Source organism: Lissotriton vulgaris, chromosome 7 (assembly GCF_964263255.1).
Source record: "Lissotriton vulgaris chromosome 7, aLisVul1.2, whole genome shotgun sequence".
Lineage (NCBI taxonomy): Eukaryota > Metazoa > Chordata > Amphibia > Caudata > Salamandridae > Lissotriton > Lissotriton vulgaris.
The window spans coordinates 1,726,988,864-1,727,011,960 of NC_141695.1; the positions used below are offsets into that span (position 1 = coordinate 1,726,988,864).

The 23,097-nt window shown below is 46.8% G+C and overlaps 1 protein-coding gene across 1 annotated transcript in view; it reads right to left on the reverse strand.

The window, feature by feature from the left end:
* The window catches only part of LOC147706462 (uncharacterized), a 265,480-nt gene that overhangs the window by 40,034 nt on the left and 202,349 nt on the right, over window positions 1–23,097 (reverse strand). Inside the window, exons 28-29 of the mRNA XM_086932975.1 lie at window positions 15,501–15,655; window positions 7,356–15,032 (exon numbers count right to left, since the gene is read on the reverse strand). Coding sequence (XP_086789101.1) covers window positions 7,356–15,032; window positions 15,501–15,655 — 7,832 coding nt within the window. The remainder of the gene's footprint in view (window positions 1–7,355; window positions 15,033–15,500; window positions 15,656–23,097) is intronic.

Consider the following 23,097-nt stretch of genomic DNA (forward strand, 5'->3'; position numbering starts at 1 on the left):
GATCTCTCAATACACCAGTATAGAAAGCTCTTAGATTGAATGCATCCAACCATTTTCTGGGACTATGCCACTTAACAAGGTTACTGAACAGAAATCTTTTAGTGGACATGGTAAGTTTCTGTCTCACTCACAATCTCATCCTATTCAATCAATCGACTCCGAATCCATTTCATGGTACCTCCATCGACAGATTCCATGACCCTTCTCTGTCTAAATCACCATGGGCTGGTAGGAGAAGCACCACGGCATGAAGACAGTACTTCCATTTGCAATATTGATGCACGGTATTCCCAGGCTGCATTATATCAACGTATTTCTCTAATGGAGCAGTAGAACAGAGTTTTTAACCAAGTTCATGTCTGAATGAACTGAATTCAACTGACTGAAAACATCTTCCATCGCAGATGCACTCACAAGATTAATCCTATTGAAATCATATATCTTAAAATAACCTCTAAGACTAAGATAAAATCAAAACATTCTGCATTGTGAAATAACTTAGATCTCATACTGATCACATGAAGCCACCATCCAAAGTCACTAAATGGAGTATGAAGTGTTACATATCGACAGTTCTGAGTATGAGTTGCAACTGTTTGGCAGATGTTGATATCCTTAGAAACAGCGGGGAGATATTCCAGTGCTTCTTGATGAGATGCTACATAAGCACTGCTATTGAGAAAGATTATGAACAGGCTCAAAAGAAGAAACAAGAGGACTACTGTAAACCGGGAAATAAAAGTGATGAATTATTGATCCCAACACCGAACCCATCAAGTTTGTTAAAAAATTTTATTTGAAAATTCGAGAACTACCAATATTAAAGTTCGATAATTACCTGGAAGAGCAAGCTTCCTCAGACACAGACTGGCACAGCTTATTTTGAGAAAAAAAGCCTGTGACAGATACACATTGAAGTATGAGATGTCCTTGCACAGAAAACTTAAGGTTTAATGGTAGCATTTCCTTGTGAAGGCACATCTAGTGGTTGTCAGTAGTACTGCCGGCTTGTTTCTGCATTTAATATATGCAAAGATACCTCCTACTCCAGTTTCCAGGCCGACGTGCCACTAACAAATCCTTACTATATTTGCAATGGTTACATAGAAAGGGGATCCTGTTGCAGTAAATTCACACAAAACAGCTAACTTAACAGACTGTATTAAAAATTGAGAGGCTACTGAACAACACTCAATTCATCAGTCAATATTTTAATTTTGGTTTAAAATAGTCCAAATTAATAAGTTACTTACCTCTGATAAGGTTCTTTGTGATGAATACTCTGTACCCAAAGAGTCCTTCCCACGAGATTCTCCCAAGTCTCCAGACCAGATCTGGAAATTTATCAAAACAGCTCCTGCATGGCAACAGGTGGAACCACTGGCCGTCAAACATCCTGATATGATGCATTTTATGAATTGTATCTTCCCGGGACTCAGAGGCGGAGGTAGGCTAACAAATTGAAATGGCAGTGTCTGACTAGCATGGAACTTTGTCAATTCCTGAAAGTCCATTTTACAAAATGGGGAGGAGGAATCTGCATTTAGAGAGAGCATCCACCTTAGAGTGTGACCGAAGATAAGTAGCATAGTCTTCTGAGCGATACTTCTAACCACAGTATTTTCACTTAAAAGCTATTCCACCTTAGAGGAATGGACGTACACAAGAAAGACCAGCATGACAGAGAGCAAAATAGCCCTCCCTGTGGATTTGGGATCAACAAAGTAGTTTCTGGTGAGAGTGTGTACAGAAGCCATGTGACTGCCTGGCAGGTACCTAAAAGTGGGATACCCAAAGCCATAGTAGCAACCTTTCTTCTGGTGGAATGAGCACTAACACCCTTCTGAGGGCCCCTTTGAACAAGGCATAACACAGATTCATGTAGAGACTTGAAGACCCTTCGGAGACAGCTTTTTGGAATCTTAATGACTAGGACAACTCAGTGGGAGAAGGTCCAGTTAATTTTTAAAGCTCCAGCGAACCCAACAAACTGCTGATCGTCCACTCTGTATTATCTGGTAAAATCGATGTAAAATTTCACTTCCCAGGTAGGAAATTGAAGTTTAAAGCTGCACACACAGGCTCTCCAGTGGCAGGCCTAAGATATGCTTAAGGGCTACTGAAGTGGGTGGTACAACCGGTGCTTGAAGGCCCACTAGTAGCATTTAATTTACTGGCTGTGGGCACATATAGTGCACTTTACTAGGGACTTATAATTAAATATGTCTATTGTGGATAAGCCAATGTTACCATGTTTAGAGTACAGAGTACATGCACTTTAGCAGTGGTCAAGTGTCCAGTGTCCCAAAATCAACAAAAACAAGGTCAGAAAAAGGAGAGGAGGAATGCAAAAGGTTTGGAGGTGACCCTGCAGAAAGGGCCATTTCCCACAGGAAGTGTCTGAGAGGGTGTTCGTGTGACTTTGGAATGTTGATAGTGAACCCCAGCGAGTGCAGGAAGCCCACCGTAGTCTGCAGGTGAGAGATGAGAGCCTGGGGCAAGGCCGCTTTCAATAGCCTGTTGTAGTGATAGGGGAAGACTGGCATCCCTGATCTTCACAAATTATCTCAAACTACTGCCATCACCTTGGTAAACACCAGAGGGATGCTGGTAAGGCCAAAAGGGAGCACAGTGAATTGAAAATGCACTTGGCTTTCCATGAACCACAGGTAACACAGATGGGCAAGCAAGATGGGAATTTGGAAAAATGCACTCTGCAAGTCCAATGCTGGCATCTAGTCGCCTGGGTTCCGAGCAGACAAGACTTGAGCTAGAGTGAGGATTCTGAACTTCTGCTTCTTAAGGAAGCAGTTGAGGTGCTGTAGGTCTAAGATAGGATGCAGACCTTTGTCCTTTTGGGCACCAGGAAGTAGCAGGAAAATCAACCACGACCTACTTCTGGCCTCGCCCCACACACTCTAGGGCAACCTTGGTCAAAAGATGTGTGACTTCCAGGCAGGATAGGCACAGATGATCCTCCGTCAGCCGGTCTTGAGATTGTGGCTTGCAGGAAGAGTTTGTCACAAAGGGGAGGGAGTAGCCGCTTCGGACAATTTGCATAACACACATGTCCGATGTTACGGAGGCAGTGGGGCAGGTGATGGTAAATCCTGCTGCCAACTGTGGGTCCATGTTGGTAGATGGCAGATTAGGCCGGTTTGGAGGCTGCAGCTGCCAGGTGGGGAGGTGGACTGACCAGACTGCTGGCTGCCTGACCTATGTGGTCTGTGGTTACCATGCCCATGGCCACGCAAATGCTAGCGAACATGGGCGGGAGAGTAATACCGTGGCTGAAAACGCCTTCCATAGCCATGTATGGAGCTAAAAGTGGATTGAGGGTAACGTGAGGCCATAGAAAGGCCCAAGGACTTGGGCATAGCCCGACTGTCCTTGACACGTTTAAGCAACGAATCCGCCTCGTCTCCAAAGAGCCAGTGCCATCAAAGGGCATGTCCATAAGAGAGGATTGCACAGCCCCTGAAAAGCCAGTTGTCCTCAACCAGGTGTGGCGCCTCAAGGCAAAATTCGATGAAACCGTTCTGCCCAGTGAGTCGGTCATGTCAAGTCCACAAGGGATAGTGAACTTTGCTGCATCTTGCCTATCAGCAACAGCTTGAGAGAGCCCGGCCAGAACCTCCAATGGGACCATTGACAGCAACCGCGCAACTATGTCCCACAGAGTGTAGGAGTAGAGACCCAAAAGGCATGCGGTGTTTAAGGACTGCAATGCCAGGCTGCCGGAAGAAAAAATCTTCTTCCCCAAAGAGTCCAATGTCTTGGATTCTCCATCCGGAGAGGGAGTGCAGTGGGTAATGTGCCAATTGTGTGGGACGTTGAGGCTTGGGAAACCAGGGTCTCTGGGGTAGGGTGTTGGATGAGGAAATGTGAGTTCCCAGAGTGGGGCAATGGCGGCGGGCGATCACCCCATTTACAGGAGCCCCCACATTGGGTCTGGACCAAGTCCCCAAAAGGACGTCTGTGATGGCTTTGTTGAACAGGAGCAGTGGTTCGGAGGGAGACAGTCCTAGTTGCAGCAACTCTGTCAAGACATTAGTCTTGACTGCCACTGAGGGCAACTGAAGGTCCTGTTATGATTCATAAAGTACCCCAATATAGGCCTGGGGAGTCACCTAACCTTTCACCTACATTTACCATACCATTGTACTACATAACTAGTATGTGCTAACTTTTTACCTAGTTAGGTATTGCATAAATGTTGTGCAGTTTCTACGAAAACAAGCCTCATTTATTATTCTTGAGGTTTCTCAGAATCACAGGAGTACCATCTTCTGCATCTCCTGCATAATAAGTATGTATAAGGGTCATCCCCATCGTCATCCTCGGCCGACTTGACACAGCAAGGTAGAACCACTGAGCGTACCTTTTGGGTATATAAGAACCATATCTTTGCTGGGGCAGGCAGAGGAGAAAAACATCCATGCTGACACGTTGATGCGAGACGCTGAGGTTCCTACACACAGTCACTCCAGCACGCAGTTGTCTGACTTCCCTCACAGGGTGTCCATCTCGAGACCAAGATGGGGGTCATTCGTTCTCTCACTTCAGGTAATGGGGTTGGGTCTATCCTAGGGGGATTCTTGGATATATACCTACATACATGCAAGGTACATTTAGGTACATCTAGTTGGGGTTTGCATCGTAGGAGTACACATTATTACTGTCCTGTATCTATATGCCTGCATAGATCTATGGTTCTAGCACTATGGTAAAAGTCTACAATCTATTTAATCTTTTGGTGCTTATAACAGTTTATATCCGTTTCGGTCTTATGGTTGTTGCAGCACACATTTCACACTAGAGTGATGCTGGCTCATTAAATGCTTACTGAAAACGCCCCTATTGTTTATTCTGTGCATCTCTCTGAGACAAAGTAACCACGAGGAACTGAGCAAAAAGTACTGTACTGTTCGATGATCCCTGAGGGGACAGGGTTGTCATGTTCGATAGTTGCCAGGAACTACTCTCTCCTTGGTAAGAGGAGTTCATAGTGGCACTGTGAGCTAGCAGGTATACAGGCGAACATATCCGGTGGGGGTGTCTGGAATCAGTCCCACAGTTTATGTTGTCTGAACGTGCAGATCCTATATAGATTTATAGGAACTACACGACAGTCCAAGACCTCAGAAGCCCTCAGCATCACCACTGCATAAGAGGCTCCCACCGCCGTAGCCACGGTATGAGGAGAAAGCATACCAGTATCTAGAGAAGTAGCCAGTCCAATGGCTTCATCCAGTTCATCACACCAGTCCATGTAAGGGTTCTCCCCTTATGGCTGGTATTCTTCAGGTTCCAGGGACCCTCCCAGTCCTGCTTGAGTGCTAACCCAAGGGAATGGGGCTCAGACTCGGAGGCAAGGCTTGAGTAGACACTGGATACGGCATCGGGTGACGCTCCTGCAACTCCGTATTGAAGTCAAGGATAAGAACGGGGATGGCACCGCTGGGAGCATTGCCATCGAGACTAGCATCGGGGAAAGTCGAGTTGGTACGACCAGCACTGGTCTGGATCCATGAATAGATCCATGTGGCCCAAATAGAGCCTAGGCCGGAGTTGCAAGCATGGAACCAGATAGGGCCCCTGCCAAACCCTAAGGGCCCGAAGGCATGCTGGAGGGGTCGGGCAGCCCAAATATTAGGCTCGTGGCCTCATAAAATTCCTTTAGTTAGGCGCGGGTCGCTCTAGACCCCAGAAAATCAGGGATGCACGAAATCGGCACCGGCTCTACCACAGAGCCAGGCCTTGAATGTCGACGCTCCCTCCTCTCGTCAGCTCTTCAAAAATGTATTTTCTTTTGACGGACCTTACCAGAGTGTCCCGACGACTTGGAGTGTGACCAGGATCTCGGACTCCGAGACCGCTCCCAGGAGCTTCCTCTCTACTCTGGCCCGGAATGTCGGGGCGTTGCATGCGATACCACCTTCCGGCATGCAGGAGTACTGCTTACGATAAATCTTCTGGATCCAGTCGAACGCCTGGGGAATCCTAATGAAAGGAATCTGCGGCTAGAAGTCTATCTGATATCCATTGCTCGTGGCTTCACACAAAGATACAAATGACACTGAAAATGATAGCAATGATAACTTCACATATCACATTGCCATTGACATTATGAATGGGATCACTGAAGTTGCAAATGATTGCTCTTTCACACATGTTGTTGGGTTTAAGATCGATCCTTCACAATGCCAGAGATATAGAAAAGCATAAGTAAACTGCAGAGCTTAGCAGGCCACGGGGCAGGTGCACTTAGTGCTATCAGCCAGGGAAGCAATCTGCCGTTTTAAAGTCCCCAGGGACCTAGTAGTTGCCTTAAGGAGGCACAGTTTTGAAGTGGGCTTAGCAACAGACAGCATGAGCTAATATTTTCATGAGGTTACTGTAAAAATGGAAAGAAAAATCCAGAGTACAGAAACTAGCACCATAGACTAAAATTCCCTTGAGAATGACCAAATATTAAAAAACGACAATGTCAAAAATTTTAAAATGTCAACAATTCCTCAAAATGTCCCACAAAATAACATAACATCTAGGGCCAGATGTAGGTAAATACCATTTACCGATTCTAAAATACCGAATTTTACCGATTTGGTATTTTAGAATGAGTAAATGGTATGTAGGTATTCATTCGGTAATTATTACCGAATCAGTAAAATTCGGTAAATACTGATTCAATATTTACCGATTCGGTATTCCCCATTCATTCCTATGGGCCTCGGTAAGAGGGGGAAGACCTACAAGGGTGGCAGGGTGTCACATTGACACCCTGTTGCACCCCTGAATAGTGCATGGGTGCACATGTGGCACACATACATGCCCTAAGGGCATGTATGTCTGCCACATGGCACTGCTAAAAAAACACAAAATAGCTTTTTTAACGGTTTTCGTTATTTACCACCAACTTGTAGTTGGTGTTAAATAACGAATCCTTACAAGTGAAAAGCACTCACTTCAGTGCTTCCTACATTAAGGATTCGATAAGTTACTGAATCGGTATTTAAGAATTAGGTAATTTACCGATTCCTTAAATTACCGATTCGGTAAATTACCGAATCCTTAAATTAGGCCCCTAACATCTCAAATGCATAATAAAGGTCGGTAACGACCGAAATTCGGTAATTTCGGCCATTACCGACCGGTATTAGGCTTCCTAAATCTGGCCTTTAATCTTCCTGCAATCATTAATGCGGAGAATGAATAGGTATTGCATGTAGAGCTGCCTTGTATGACAACAAATTAGGCACATATGCAGTATCCATCCGCTATGCTGGGTCTCCCCCGAATTCGGGGGGTGAATCAGGTAACCAAAATTGTTAAGGAGTAAGGATATGGCTTACCTGCAGGAACTGATGATCCTGATCCTGATCTTGCTCTGGTGTCAACCTCTTCAACGTGGCCATGTCGTTGGTCAGGGCAAAGACCTTCTCCTGGCTTTGGGCAAGTGACATTGCCAACTCCTCTGCTCTCTGCTTCCATTTGACCACCTCATACTCTGCATGTTTCAGCGCATTAGCAACCTGCTCCACGTCCCCTTGCAGGATGTTCACCTTGGATTCAGTCGCCTCCTCTAGCTGTCTAGTCCTTTCTGACCAGGTGGCCAGCTGCTGCTCTTTTTCCAGCAGTTCCCAGCGTGCTTGCTCCAGTGACCCATCAACAAACTTCCTCTGAGTTTTCTCATTGTCCTTCTGTCTCTCAAGAACTTGGACACGCTCTGTTAAGACTTCAGAATGCAGCAGTTCCTCACGATGAGCATTCTCCTGATTCCGGATTCTCTCTTTGAGAGATTTCACTTCTTGGTCTTTCTCCATCAGTCTGTTCTGTATCTGGCCTAAGCGGCCTTGCTCGCTCAACCACTCCAGTTCCCCCTGTTTTAACAATGCAATCCTCTTGTTGAGTGATTCAATTGTCTGTCCTTTTTCCTTAAGGGAGTTTTCCAGCCAGTGGATCTTATCTCTTTGTACTCTGAGCTCATGCTCCTTACTATCCAAGGACTCTTGGCAATGACCCAGTTTGCTCTTCAGACCCAAATTCTCCAGTTCCTCCACTTTAAACTTCAAGATACTCTGGTTTAATTCCTCCACTGTCTGCTCTCTTTCTTGTAAGGTGACCTCTAATTGGTCAACCTTAATCCTTTGAACATGAAGGTCTTGTTCCTTTTCGGTTAACGTCTGCTGTAGAAGACTCAAGTTCTTACACATAATCAACTTCTCTTCCTTGTCCTCTTTCAAAACCACAATTGTTGTGCTTAATGTCTCGATTCTTTGCTCTTTTGCACCTAGAGCCTCCTCCAGGTGCTGGTTCTTTTGACACTGAAGCATCAACTCCTGGTCCTTTTTGGCTAAGATCTCTTTTAGATGGGCAAAATCTACCTGAAGACCCAACATCTCCTTTTTTTCTTGTTGAATCCTTGTTATTTTCTCATGCAAAACCTCCAGCTCCTGCTGTTTTTCCCTGAGGACTCCTTCCAGATGCCAAACTTCATCTCTCTGAATGGTGTCCTCTTTCTCCTTTTCAGACAAAGTTTTTTGTAGATGGAGCAGATTCTCCTGACACATTGTTGCCTTCAACTCATATTCCTGTGCTGTGCTCTTGAGTTGAGTAAGCTCCAGCTTTAGGGAAGCTTTGTCACTTTCTGCTTGTCTAGTTGCCTCCTCCAGCTCCTCAGCCCGGACATGCCACACGTTTAGCTCTCCCCGAGCTTCCTCCTCCCTTCGTTGAGATATTCTGAGCTGCTCCTCCTGGGCAAGGAGTTCATGGGTCCTTTCCTTCACCAACTCCTGTAGCCTCTCAGAGTTCTGGCGTAATGTCTTAGACTGGCTCTCTAGATCTTGGTTGTGTGCTCGCAGAAATTCAATCTCCTGTGTTTTTTCTAGCATAACAGACTCATAGTGCTGTAATGCCTCCTCCTGCCTGATCCCCTCTTGCTCAAAGTCATGTAATGTACCCTTCAATTTTGCAACGTCTTTGTCCTTTTCTCTCAAGGATGCCTTCATGTGCTCCAAGTTATCCTTCAGGGCCTTCGTTTGGGCTTCCTCCACTTCCTCCTGTTCCTCAACCTGCTGCCGCAGGGACTCTAGGTCTTGCTGCCGTACTCGTAGAGATGCCTTCAGATGTTCCAGGTTTTCCTGAAGAGCTAGTACCTTCGTCTCTGCTTCTGCCCTGTGCATCCCAAGCTCACTCATCTCCTTCTGTTGTGCCTCCAGCTCCTTAGTGCGTTCTCGGAGAGCCATCTGGACCTGAACAAGGGAAGAATGCAGAGAATCTCTCTGTGCCTTCTCTTTCTCCTCTTGCTCCATCAGTTTCTTCTGTTGGGACTCTACTGACTTCTCTTTTTCCCGTACTGCTGCCCTTGCCTGGGCAAGTTCTTCTAGTATACGTTCTGTTCGTGCTTTTTCCTGCTCCTTCTGCCTGAGTATACATCCTTGCTGCAATTCAAACTGTCGCTCCTTCTGGCCCAGGGCAGCTGTCAATTGCTCAACTTGATCTCTGAGGGTCTTCAGCTGATGTTCTTTCTTCTGCCCCATCCTCTCCTCCTCTTCCTCCCTCTCATGTATCCACTGCTGCTGGGTTTCCAGCTCACGGTCTCGCTCAATCAGTGTCTGAGTCAAGTTAGCCACTGTTTCCCTCAGAACACTGATCTGCCCATCCAGCTCCTTTTCATACTCCTGCAACACCAGGAACTGCTTCCGCTGGGACTCTGTCTCCTGATCCTTCCTTATAAGCATGTCTTTAAAGTGCTCTATAGTTTTAACTTGTGACCTGATCTGTTCCATTAAGGTCTTATCTTCATTCTCCTTAGACAGGAGTCTTATATGCGCCATCTCCTGGTTCAATGCTTCAACCTGCTGGGTCTCTCTGCTTGATTGCTCTTTAGAGGCAAGGAGGCGCTCTTGCAGGTTACACATTTCTGCTTCTTGCTTTTTCATTTGTAAAGTGCCATGATCCAGGGAAGTCTGCAGCTTCCTCCTCTCCACCTCCTGCTCCTGGAGACGCTCATGCAGATCAAGGATGTGAAGGTCTTCTTCTTCGTTACCTTGAGAACGACCACTCAAATCTACAGGGAACGCCTTTACACCGCTTCTGTGGCACTCTCGTAATGTAGAGAGTTCAAGGTCCAGTTCTTGATTCTTCAGTGACTGACAATCCAGTTTTTCCTGGAGTGCTTTTCTTGCACCTTCTTCAACAAAAAGGTGCTCACCCAAAGTTAAGAGTTCTGCATCCCGATCTGTGACTTTCATGGCAAGGTTGTCTAATGCTGCCTTTAGCGCATTTCTCTCCTTTTCATCTGCTCTGTGGCGCTCTTGCAGGCTCAAGAGTTCTTTGTCCTTCTCTACCACTTTCAGGGTCTGATGCTCTAATTCCATCTGTAAAGCTTGGCTCTGCTTCTCATACTCATTTGTGCGCTCTTCAAGAGTTGCAATATTAGCATTCATTTCTTTAACTCTGGCCCTCTCATGAGCCAAGGAAGAGTGCAGAAGCTGTCTCTCTCCCTCCTTATCGTTCAGCTGCTCTTGCAGCATCAAGAGTTTGTTGTATTGTTCTAAGCTCTTAGCAGTCTCACGTTCCAAAGAGGACTGTACTACCTGTCTTTTTCCTTCTTCCTCATCAAGATTGCCTTGCAAGGCTAGGAGTTTGCATTCTATTTCCTTGGCACTAATATTCTGCCGTGCTACCAATATTTTCAGACTGTCCCCCTCCCTCTCTTGCTGCCAGAGCAACTCTCGCAAGGTAGCACTCTCACTACCTTCTTCTTTGGCAGACAGAGTTTGATGCTCAAGTGCAGATGTTAAAATGTGCCTCTCTTCTTCTTTCTCACGGAGGAGTTCTTGGAGGGCAGAAATCTCGGTTTCTCTGACTGCCAGAGTTTGGGAGTAGTGTTCTAATGTCTTCTTCAGGGTCTCTCTTTCCATGCTCTGTTCTTGTAAACGGTCTTGCATGGTGACAACTTCTAGCTCTTTCTCCTTTACTGCTTGAATTTGACCCTGTAATGCAGCTTCCAGAGCCTGTTTGTCTCGCTCAAACCCCTGCAGCTTTGCAGTCTCACTCTCTCTCTCTGCCACATACAGTCGCAGGCACTCCAGGGAAGTTCTGAACATTTGTTCTTTTGCTTGAGGTTCCCTTGAAGACAGGTGGTTGTGATTTCTGTTTGGGCTGTTGATACCAAGGCACACCAGAATATGGTTAAGGCTCTCTCCTTCTTTTTTATGTATCTGGTCCCGCTCTTGTAAAGTGGAGAGCTCCACCTCTCTCTCCGCCACTTTTTGGATCAAGACTTTCTCGGTGTTCTTGTGCTTCTCAATCTCTCTCTCCCACTCCAAGTTCTGCACTTGTTGAGCAGACATCTCCTTCTCCTTCTCATTCATTTTGTGAGTCAAGTCCTCCAGACGGTTCTTGTGTTCTTCCAGCTCTTTGTCACATTCCTTGACTTGTTCTATTAGAGCAGAGATATCAACTTCTTTCTCAGTTACATTATGAGTCAGGTTTTTTACTTGTCCTTGAAGACAAGCGATCTCCACCTCTCTCTCAGTCACTTTATTAGTTTGTTTTATCAGTTGATGTTTCATCTCTTCCAACTCTTCTCCAAGATCCTTGATCTGCTCTTGTAGAGTGGAGATCTTAACCTCACTTTCGATAAACTTTAGAGTTAAGTTATCTAGAGAACTCTTGCTTTTCATAGCATATCGTTCCTGATCCTGGACATGCTCTTGGAGGAAGGCAATCTCATTCTGCTTGTCAATCACAGCTTTAGATCCATTGGTTAGAAGATTAATTTGTTCCTCCATCTCAGTCTCCCGTTTCAAGGCCTGTGCTTGTAGGTCAGCAATTGTCTTGTTTCTTTCGGCCATATGTTTGGACAAATGTTCAACAGTGCTCTTCAGCCTCTCCCTCTCCTCTTCACACTTGTATATGTGTCCTGTCAAAGTTTCAATTTCCAGTTCCTTGTCAGTCACTTTCTGACTTAGGTTCTTTAGAATGTTCTCATCTTTCACCATTTTTCTCTCCTGATCATGTACCTGTTCAAGTAAAACAGAAAACTCGACTTCTCTCTCTGCCAGTTTCTGTCTAACGCTCTCAAGCAGGTTATGGTTTTCTTCTAGTTCCCTCTCATGCTCCCGAACCTGTCCTTTTGCTGTTGTGGTTTCCACCTCTCGTGCCTTCAGTTTCTGCTTTAGGTTATTCACAATGTTTCTGCCTTCCAACCCTTCTCTTTCTTGATCCTGGAGTTGCTCCTGAAGGGAAGTGATTCTTTCATCTCTCTCGGTCATTTGCTGACTCAACTGTGCTAGTGTACCAGTCAGTCTTTCTTTTTCCTCAATGCCCTCTTGTACAAGTTGTTTGAGATTTTCAAACTCTATTTCCCTTTCGGTTACTTTTTGAGTCAAGTTCCTCACAAGGGTTGTATGTTCCCTCATATCTCCATCTTGCTCTTGGATCTTCTCCTTTAGGGCACCAATTCTCTCATCCCGTTTAGTTATTTCTTGAGTCAGATGTTCCAGAGTCACATTCAAATGTCCTTTCTCCTCCTCCGACTCTTGAATGTGCCCTCTCAGAACTTCAACTTCCATCTCTTTCTCAGTCACTCTCTGAGTCAGGTGCTTCAAGAGATTGGTGTATTCATCTATTTTTCCCTCACATTCGAGAACCTTCTGTTGTAGCACTGAGATCTCAAGATCTCGCTCGGCCAATTTCTGAGTCACGATCTTCAAAAGGTTCTGGCTATCTCTCTCACGCTCCTCTCCTACATCTCTTACACTAGAAATCTCCATCTCTCTCTCATTCACTTTTTGAGAAAGGGTTTTTAAAGCGTTCTTTTGCTCTTGTATCTCTCTTTCTTGATGTAGGACCTGACCCTGCAGAGTGGCAACTTCCATCTCTCTCTCACTCACTTTCTTAGTCAGATCCATCAGATTGTTCTTATATCCCTCTACTGCGGATTCCTGCTCCTGGACATGCTCTTGAAGGTCAACGATTGCCTTATCTCTTTTTGTTATTTGTATACTCAAATGCTCCACAGTCCTATTAACCAGCTCTCTTTCTTCTTCTCCTTTTTGCAGGTGAACTCTCATAGTTTCAACTTCCATGTCTCTCTCGGTTACTTTCTGTTCCAGGTTCTTACAAAGGGTATTTTGTTCTTCTATTGCCCCTTTTTTGTCTTGGATCTGTGTCTGCAGGGCAGTAAGTCTCTCCTCTCTTTTATCTACTTCTAGAGAGAAGTGCTCCAGGGTCCCCTTCAGCCTTCTTCTCTCCTCCTTGCCCTCTTCTATGTTCGCTGTTAGAGTTTCAATCACCAAATCTCTATCAGTCACTTTTTCAGTCAAGTCCTTAAGCAGGCTCTTACATTTACCAGCCTCTTCCTCAAGATTCTGGACATGCTCTTGCAAAGCACAGATCTCTTCCTCTCGCTCGGTCATCTTCTGAGTCAGGCCACTCAGACAGGTCTTGTGCTCTTCCAAATCTTCATCCCGCTCCAGGACCTGTCCTCTTAGATCGGAGATCTCACCCTCTCTCTCATTAATTTTCTTAGTTTGACTATTAATTAGGTCCTGTCTTTCCTGCACCTCATCTTGAAGATTCCGAATCTGCCCTTGCAAAATTGAGATTTCTGCTTCACACTGGGAAACTTTTAGGGTCACGTCTTGGAGTGAGCTCTTGCTTTCTGCAGCAATCTGTTCCTGGTCCTGCACCCGTTTGCGGAGGTACATAATCTCACTGTCTTTCTCAATTGCATCCAGAGAGTGATTCTTTAGAAGGGTCTTATGTTCCTCTATCTCTACTTCCCACTGTTGGACCTGCTGCTCTAGGGAAGCAATCTGCGAGTCTCTCTTAGTTACTAACAGACTTGCATTTTCCAAAGATTCCTTGAGCCTCTGTCTCTCCACTTCACACTCTATAAGATGCCATTTCACAGCTTCAGTTTCCAGTTCCTTTTCAGCCACTTTCTGTTTAAGGTTCTCCATTACATCCTGCATTTCTTCCGATTTTTTCATCTGCTCCTTCACCTGCACATCTAGAGCAGAGATCTCCTGATTTTTGGCAGCAACTTCCAGAGTCATGTTCTTCAAAGCATTCTTGCTTTTCTCAGTCTCTCCCTCCCACTCACTGATGATATTCTTTAGGGTCATAATTGACTTTTCCCTCTCAGTCACTTGTAGATCCAGCCTTTCCAAAGCTATTGCCAGTTTCTTTCTTTCTTCCTCTCCATCCACTCTGTGCTCTTTCAGACTTTCGATCTCTCTATCTCTCTCAGTAATTTGCTGAGCCATATCCTTTAAAAGTTGTTCATTTTTTTGCACCTCTTGTTGTTTATCATCGACGTCTCGTTGTAAAGCAGAGATCTGTGACTCTTTCTCAGCCATTTTCTGAGACAGGGTTTCCAAAGCATTCTTGCATTTCATAGTACATCTCTCAGACTCCTGAATCATCTCCTTTAGGGCAGTAATTGTCTCATTTCTTTCGGTAACTTGTAAACTTAAATGGTTAATTTGGTATTTCAGGCTCACACCCTCCTCCTCGTAGACTTTAATCTGTTGCATGAGAGATGCAATCTCACCATCTCTCTCCATTACCTGTTGACTCAGATGTTCAAGGTTCCTAGACAGCCCCTCTTTATCTCTTTCATTATCTTTGATCTGCTGCTGCATGGCTCCTACCTGTCGGTCTCTTTCTTCAACACTGTGGTGGAGGCAATTCAAAAGCTCCTGAGACTTCAGTTGGCGTTGCTGTAGTGACTCATTTTCCTGTTCCTGTTCCTCCAGTGCACTCTTCAGCAAAGTTAGCTCCTCCTTCACGGCAGCATTCTCTGCAGCCGCCTCCTCTCTCTGGTCTTTTAACATTGCAAGCTCTTGTCCCTGGAGCTCCAGGGATGAAAGAGCAGTTTGAAGTTCTTCCTCCTTCGCTTGAAAACCCTCATCCATGCTTGCTACCCGATCTTCACAGACCTGGAGCGATTCCTGGAGCTTGCGGTTATCCTGGGAGAGGTCATCATTTGCTTCTCTGAGCTGATCCAGCTCTTGCTGCAAAGAGACAGAAAGCCTGTTACAAGGAAGCACTTTGTATTTCTACACCTCCGAGGGTGTAAGAGGGAATACAACCAAACAAAACTGCCTGGAAGCCATTTCTTTAATGTAGCATTTAGTCTTAACTATAACAGAGGGGTAAATTAGTCACCTCATTCAAGAAGGGCTAAAGCAAGTGTACAATTAGGGGCGCTTGTATATAACATAAGTGTGTATAAATTTTCGTATAGTCAAAATATCCCACCTACGGTGACAGGGAAATTTTATTTAGCCCCTTAAAAACGTACTCCATCGAAGTGTAGCCTAAGTCTCCACATCACTTAAAGCATGGCCCCTAACTCTAATATTCATAACACCTCCTACCTACACAATCTAGTTTATTTTGCATACGTTCAACCACCTTTTCACGCCAATATCTGGCATATGTCTAATCCCCCCCTTTCACACTAATATCTAATATCTCACCAGGATACTCCTTTTACGCTTCTCTGCATTATCCATGCCTTTCTGAAGAGTGGCCACTTCTTCCTGAAGGCAGATTACTTCCTCCTTCATACCAGTGACCTTCTGATCCAGAGTGGTCTTCAGGACTTCCTGCTCCTCCTCCAACTGGCGCACCTCTAAGGTAGAAAAAGTAATCCATCATTACATTTAATACGTTAAAAGCATTAACACAGATAGTGTATACTGTACTAACCTCAAACATTTTTGGTTTTACCCTCTACCTAACTTTACACTATACAAAAGGATCTCTGACATACAAAGAGCAATAATGGTTCACGGGCTTCCAGAATGCTTCACTTCACATCAGTTATCCAAGGAAGTGCAATCCAAATCTCTGAACATGTCCAGAGTCCACTTAAGCACTTAAATCAAAGAAACACTATTGTAAAAAGTATAGCAATTTCTGCTATTGCTTTTGTTTGAATTTGCTGCTCTTAGGATTTTCCTTGCACACACAGTGCCTCTGGATGGCCTGGAAGCGAACCAGCACCACAAAACGAACCACCCAGAAAACTGCTACCACCATGAGAAATACAGTGGATTCAACACATCAAATCATTCTGTACTGTTTTAACATCTGAAACCTTGTTTAACATCAATCCTTAGTAGTGAAATTTTAATGATGGAGATGGATTTGAAAGAAACAATGGTATTTTGATGTTTTTGATTTAGGTAAAATTCTGAAACTTCTTTAGAGATGGTAGGACAGGTGGATGCGCCAAAAAGGACCCCTTTCAAGATACAAGTCTTAGGCTGAATTTTTGTGTAAGCTCAAATGGTACATCAATTATCTTGGAAAACACAAAATTATGTTCAGAGCTAGTCCAGGTCACCACAGCTGCAGAAATTACCTCCTCTAAGCTTCCAAATAAGGATTACTAATACAACAGAAACATGAGGAAAGGGAATTTCTATTCAATATCATCGCAGACAGGTTGTAGGTATGAATGTCCCTAGCCCTGGGCTTATTTCACCATTACTACTTGAGCTGGTTTGTGCACAGGAAACTCAAATCACATGTTCCGTGGCATGTGCTCTTTATGACTTTTGTGTATGTTGCTCCAAAATAGACTATTCATCTACCTTGAAGTTGGGGTCAGCTAAGGCAACTATCTTTTAACATGGATGACAGCTGTCCCCATAAACAGAACCATGACATGGCGAACAGAGAAAGTCAATCAATTTTCTTGAGGTACAGACTGGGAAGTTTGCCCTTTTGCCTCCACCCTGGTAAATCTACATAGGCCCTCACTTTGAATAGCACAGTAACTGGGCAGGATGTTCTCTAATCCCAGAGTTGCCAATAATGGGGGTACTGGCAACTCCATGGGTGGGGGAAATCTGGCCCATTACGAGTTGGTGCCAAAGGCTCTTCCAAGAAATTAGGAACTGCTGAGGAAATGGTTTTTCAGTCTGATTCATATGATTACTGGGGTGTACCCACAGATCTTATAATGCCGATAGGGTCAGAATCTGTGGTCACCAGCCCCATCGGAATAAATAGTTCACTTGTAATGACAGCCATAAACTGTCATGCCTAGCTCCTGGCAACTTTTTCACAGAGTTGACAACAAGTTACTTATTTTCTAGAATTCTCTGTGGTGGATACTCTATCTAACCACAGATTCTTCACCATTAGAATATCTGGCAGGCGCCAGACTGGATCAGAATATTCTCATAGCAATGCTCCAGCGTGCTGCCAGGCGGTTCAGTGTAGTTCTGAGTTGACTAGGTTCTACCTCAGAAGGGATAGAGCAGCGCCAGCTATATGAGCCAACCTTGTGCACCTATGTCAGCTTCTTGTTAGACTCTTTATACACCCTTAGACGTGGAGCATAAAACCATTAGAGGTACCAGTGTGCTGATCTCTAATTTCGGATACTTTTAGATGGTAAAAACAACTCACTACACAGAATGGGGAGGTTGGAGAGCAGTGAGGAATCAGCAGTTAGAGTATCCATCAGACAGAGCGTTATCGAAAGTAAGTAACTTGTTCTTCTGACAGATACCTCTAACTGCAGAGTTCCCACAATTAGAGAGATAACCAAACCAGTACCTCCCAATGAGGTGGATTTGTGGAGTGGGCTGGGACCAAAACGTCCTGCAGTGGAACGAGTGAAATTCTCTTCCTATCGGACATGGCATCTGCTATTCCGCAACGTGGGCATCCATGCAAACGTCAGCGAAGCACTATTTCCTGAGCAGCTAAGAACAGGCACTTCACGTACCATCGAAGTGGTGGCAGCCTTGACCATGGTGGAATGGGAATTGCAAAAAACACAGTTGATGGACAGAATGGAGAACAATGTCTTTCATTCACCCAAGTACAAAGATCTGGGCCTAAATCCATCGTTTTTTTGCACTCCACACCACCCTAGGTCAGACAATGGCTATATGCAAATCAGCCTTGACCCTGTGCCTCATGGGAACAGTCCAGCCCGAACTACCAAGCCATGTCTTTCCTAGACCGAAATCAAGCATCCAAGGACCGGTTTCTGGCTATCAGCCTTCTTCAGCCTGGATAGCTTGACTCCAGTGATGTGGAGAGCCTGAGACTCACGTCTGAGCATACCCAGCCCACTCGGGGGGAAAATTGCAAAAAACACAGTTGATGGACAGAATGCAGAAGGAGTAGTTTCTGTCCTGTAACTCCAGTTCTGTAGTAGGGGTATCTCTGTTATAGTCATAATCTAGTGAATAGTCCCGCCCATGTGCGTGGACCCCGGCAATCAAAAATAATCTCTTAAATTGTCAAAATAATGCAGAAACTGCAAAGACACTTAAGAGAGAATTTAAAGACAAATAATGCAGCCTATATCCACAGGCTACACTGTCCAGTACTTCAACTAGAAATTCCACCAAAAATCACCACACACAGCACAGCCTGCTAGTTTCTACCATAGAGAAACCTGCCTCCCCCAGTCAAAGACTCAGGAATGATAGAGAGGAAGGTAGGGACAGACAAGCCCCATAGGCTCCCATTATGTGGCTTAAATAGGATACTGTGCCTTTAAGAGAACTTTCCAGAACTTCTCCCAGTATCCCAGAATGCATAGCAGGTCCCTCTACTTTCAGTTCTTTTTGAAGGCGAAGCACGCCAGACCTGTTGCATTCTTTACATAATGAAAATCTCCACCGGGGAGGAGGGCGGGCGCTTATGACTATAACAGAGATACCCCTACTACAGAACTGGAGTTACAGGACAGAAACTACTCCTTCTGTAGTAGGGGATCTCTGTGTATAGTCATAATCTAGTGAATAGAATGGCAAGCCCATCCCCACACCAAAGCGGCGGTGGAGAATAAATACATAACGCCACTACTGTGCGAACAAATTCCGCAGTGAAGCCTGCCCAACCTGAGCGTCTGCTCTGGCGTCAGTGTCCAGGCAGTAATGCTTAGCAAAGGTATGAACCGACTTCCAAGTGGCTGCCTTGTAGATTTCAGCAATCGGCACGTTACGGAGCAGAGCCGTCGTGGCAGCTTTGCCCCATGTGGAATGAGCCTTAGGCTTACCCCCTAAGGTCTTATTAGCCTTTTGGTAACACAATTGTATGCAGGACACAATCCACCTAGAGATGGACTGCTTCGAGGTCGCAAGACCCGTCCTGACCGACCCATAATTGATGAACAATTGGTCAGACCTACGAATATCCTTGGTTTTATCCAGATAAAATTTCAACACCCTCCTAACATCCAGGGAATGGAGAGACCTCTCCGCTGGGGATGAAGGGTTCTGAAAAAACGTAGGCAAAGTTATAGTCTGGTTGACATGAAAATCAGAAATAACCTTAGGAAGAAATTTAGGGTGAGTACGCATAACAACCTTAGCAGCATGAAATACAGTATAAGGTTCATTACAACACAACGCCTGAATTTCACTCACCCTGCGGGCCGATGTAATGGCCACGAGGAACGCCGCCTTCCAGGACAGGTGCTGCAACGAAGCCTTATGAATAGGTTCAAAAGGCTCCTTCATCAATCTGGACAGCACCACATTCAATTCCCATGAAGGCGAGGGAAGCCTGACAGGAGGGAATACTTTCTTCAAACCTTCCAGAAAATCTTTGATCACAGGGATCTGGTAAAAGGAAGTCTGTGAAGGGCATTTCCTGTAGGCAGTCAATGCAGCAAGATGTACCTTAATGGAATGGACATTAAGGCCAGACTGCGCCAAATGTAAAAGGTAAGGAAGGATGACATCTTCCTTGCAGGTCGTAGGATCATGGTTCTTAGACTGGCACCAGATACAAAACCTCTTCCACTTGTAAGCATATGAAGTCCGAGTGGAAGGTCTCTTAGACTCCTTCAGTATGTCCATGCAGTCATCGGGCAGATTCAGATGGCCATATTGCACTATCTCAGGAGCCATGCCGCCAAACTCAAAGACGAGAGGTTGGGGTGTAACATCCGTCCCCCGAACTTCGTGAGAAGGTCCGGCCTGCACGGCAACCGAATGTGAGGAAGGAGAGACCGGTGAAGAAGGTCCGTGAACCACCACTGCCTGGGCCACTCCGGGGCGATGAGTATCATCCGAGCTCTGGACCGGGCCAGCTTGATGAGTACCGCCGGAATCAGGGGAATGGGAGGAAAGGCGTACAGAAAGCTGTTCGTCCAGTTGATCCATAACGCATTCCCCAGCGTCCCTTGCTGGAAGTACCTGGAGGCGAAGTCTCTGCACTTGCTGTTTTCGGCGGTGGCGAACAAATCTACGTCTGGAGTTCCCCACCTTGCGAAGACTTCTCCTAGTACTTCGTCGTTTATGACCCATTCGTGGTTTTCCTGAAGCAGTCTGCTCAGTGCGTCTGCCTGAACATTCTGCACACCTGGAAGATGGGTGGCCGTTATCGTCAGTCCTCTGGCCAGAAGCCAGTGCCAGATCGTCTGCGCCTCCTGTGACAGAGTGCGCGATCTCGATCCCCCCTGCTTGTTGAGGTAATACATCGTGGTGGTATTGTCCGTCTGTACAAGCAGAGAGTTGGTCCGGAAGGACGGAAGAAAGGCCTTCAGCGCCAAGTGAACAGCCCTGAGTTCCAGGAAATTGATGTGATACGTGGCCTCCATCGGTGACCACGTGCCTTGAATCTGTAGAGTCCCGGAGTGCGCTCCCCATCCCAGAAGAGACGCATCCGTCACGACAATCTGCGTGGGAATGTCCTTGTGAAAGGGAACCCCTCTGAGGAGATTCTCCGCCGAACACCACCACTTCAGAGACTGAAGAGCATGCAGCGACAGTCGAATCTTGTCGTCCCAAGATCCTTTCCTCTGATCCCACTGGTCCTCCAAGCACTCCTGCAACGGTCTCATGTGCAGCCGTGCGTATGGCGTCAGGAAGATACAAGAGGCCATCGATCCCAGTAGAGAAGACACCGTCCTCACTGTTGTAGATGGAGTCGTCATAAGAGCCTGAGCCTTCCGAAGGAGTGATAATCGTCGCTCTTCCGAAGGAGACACGCTTGCTGACCGCGTATTGATGGAGGCTCCCAAGTACTGTATGCATTGGACCGGAGTCAGGACAGACTTGGCCATGTTGATGTGCAGCCCCAGCTTGTTCAGGAGAACGCACGTCTTCTGGAAGTGTGCTCGCGCTTCCGAGAAGTAGGATGCCTTGATCAACCAATCGTCCAAGTAAGGGTAGACGAACACCTTGTTCTTCCTCAGGTGTGCTGCTACCACCGCCATGCACTTCGAGAACGTTCTCGGCGCAGACTTCAGTCCGAATGGGAGTACTGTGTATTGATAGTGATTGGTGCCGACTTGGAACCGCAGGAACTTCCTGTGTTTGTGTGCAATGGGCACATGGAAGTAAGCATCCTGTAGGTCTATAGCGCAAAGCCAGCCTCCCTGTTGCAACTGAGGGTAAATTTGATGCAACAACAGCATGCGGAACTTTTCTCTGCGAATCCATTTGTTTGCTTGCCGCAAATCCAGAATGGGCCTGAACTCGTTCTTGTCTTTCTTGCGAACCAGAAAGAACCGGGAGTACAGACCTCTTCCTCTCTGAGACAGAGGTACGTCTTCTATCGCCCTTTTCCTTAACAGGACATCCGCTTCCGCCTGAAGCTCGCGCAGCTGAAACCGCGAGCTGACCGGGGGAATAGCTGGAGGAGGGCTGGTGAACCGAAGACTGTATCCATTGCAAACAATATTCAGCACCCACTTGTCCTGAGTAATTTTTCTCCACTCTGCCAGAAAAAATTGGATGCTTCCCCCTACCGGAGTGGGTAACGGATCCGGGGGAAGTAAGTTCCTAGGGCCTAGACCCCGCCTGGCCCTTGGGCGCCGGAGCCGACTGCTGGCCTCCCCTGCCCTTCTGCCGCTTCTGGAACGGCTTACGGAACGGCTGCTGCTGTTGCGAGTGCCCCGAAGCATGTCCTCTTCCTCGGCCTTGTCCGCCGAACCGCCGTTGGAAGGGGCGGTACTGCTTCTTAGTCTCTTTGGGCTTCTCCAGGCCCACAGCCGTCAGCGTTTCGGCCTCCGCCTTCATGCGGGCCATTTCATCATCCGCATGCTTCCCGAAGAGGGTCTCACCGGAGAACGGCAGATTGGCCACCCTCTGCTGTGCGTCCGGTTTCAGGGACGTAAGCCGGAGCCATGCGTGGCGCCGTTGGTTGATTCCGTGGCAAAATCCGGGAGCCGCCAACAGGGAAGAGTCCGCAGCCGCGCTGATTATCTGGTTGGCCACCAGCATCCCCTCACTCAGGACTTATCGTCCCAACAGAGCCGTGGCACTCGCCGCTTTCATGGAGGTAGCGGAAGTTCCACAGACTTTCCCCCCCGCTGAGTCCATCCACCTTGACTCCTTGTCCGGGGGAACCGTGGAGGTCGGAGTGGTGGCATGCTGCTTGCGGGCCGCCGTGACGATGACGGAGTCAGGCGGAGGCTCCGCTCTCAAAAAGGCGGGATCCGAGTCGGGAGCCCGGAACTTCTTTAATAATCTTGACGGAGCCGCCCTCGTCACCGCCGGGGTGAGAAACAGAGCCATAGCCGGTTCTTCCAGGCCCGGCACCAGGGGCAGGAGAGGACGAGACAGATGCTTCTGATGTAGAGTCTCGAAAATGACCGACGTCTTTGGCGTAGGCACTGTCAGGGATATGCCTAGCTTCGCCGCGCCCCTCAACAGGACGTCCTGAAAAGCAACTAGGTCATCTATCGGGGACACTCTGGTATCCGGCGACCCCGACAGGGTAGGTGAATAATCCCTTGTCCCAGAGGACCTCGTGTGTGAGCGAGATTCGCGCCTCCTATGGCGGTGCCTCGATCTCGTGGATGATCTGCGCCGCGATCTCTCCTTCCGCCCAGAGCGAGAGCGAGACCTGCCAGCTCGTGGGCGCTCCTTTGGTTTACGTGGAGGGGTCTTCCGTGGTTCCTCACGGGGTTTCTTCGGTTCCTCCCGGGGTTTCGGTTTCGGAGTCCCCTTAGGAGGAACAGGCAGGGACGGCAGGGAAGTGGACCTCGGCGGAGGAACCTTCGGCTGCGGTGTGGGCCCATGTGGAGGAACCGGAGGTGGAGGAGGGTCTCCCGAAGGCAGTGGTGGTTTGGGCGGAGGGTCCTCCTTA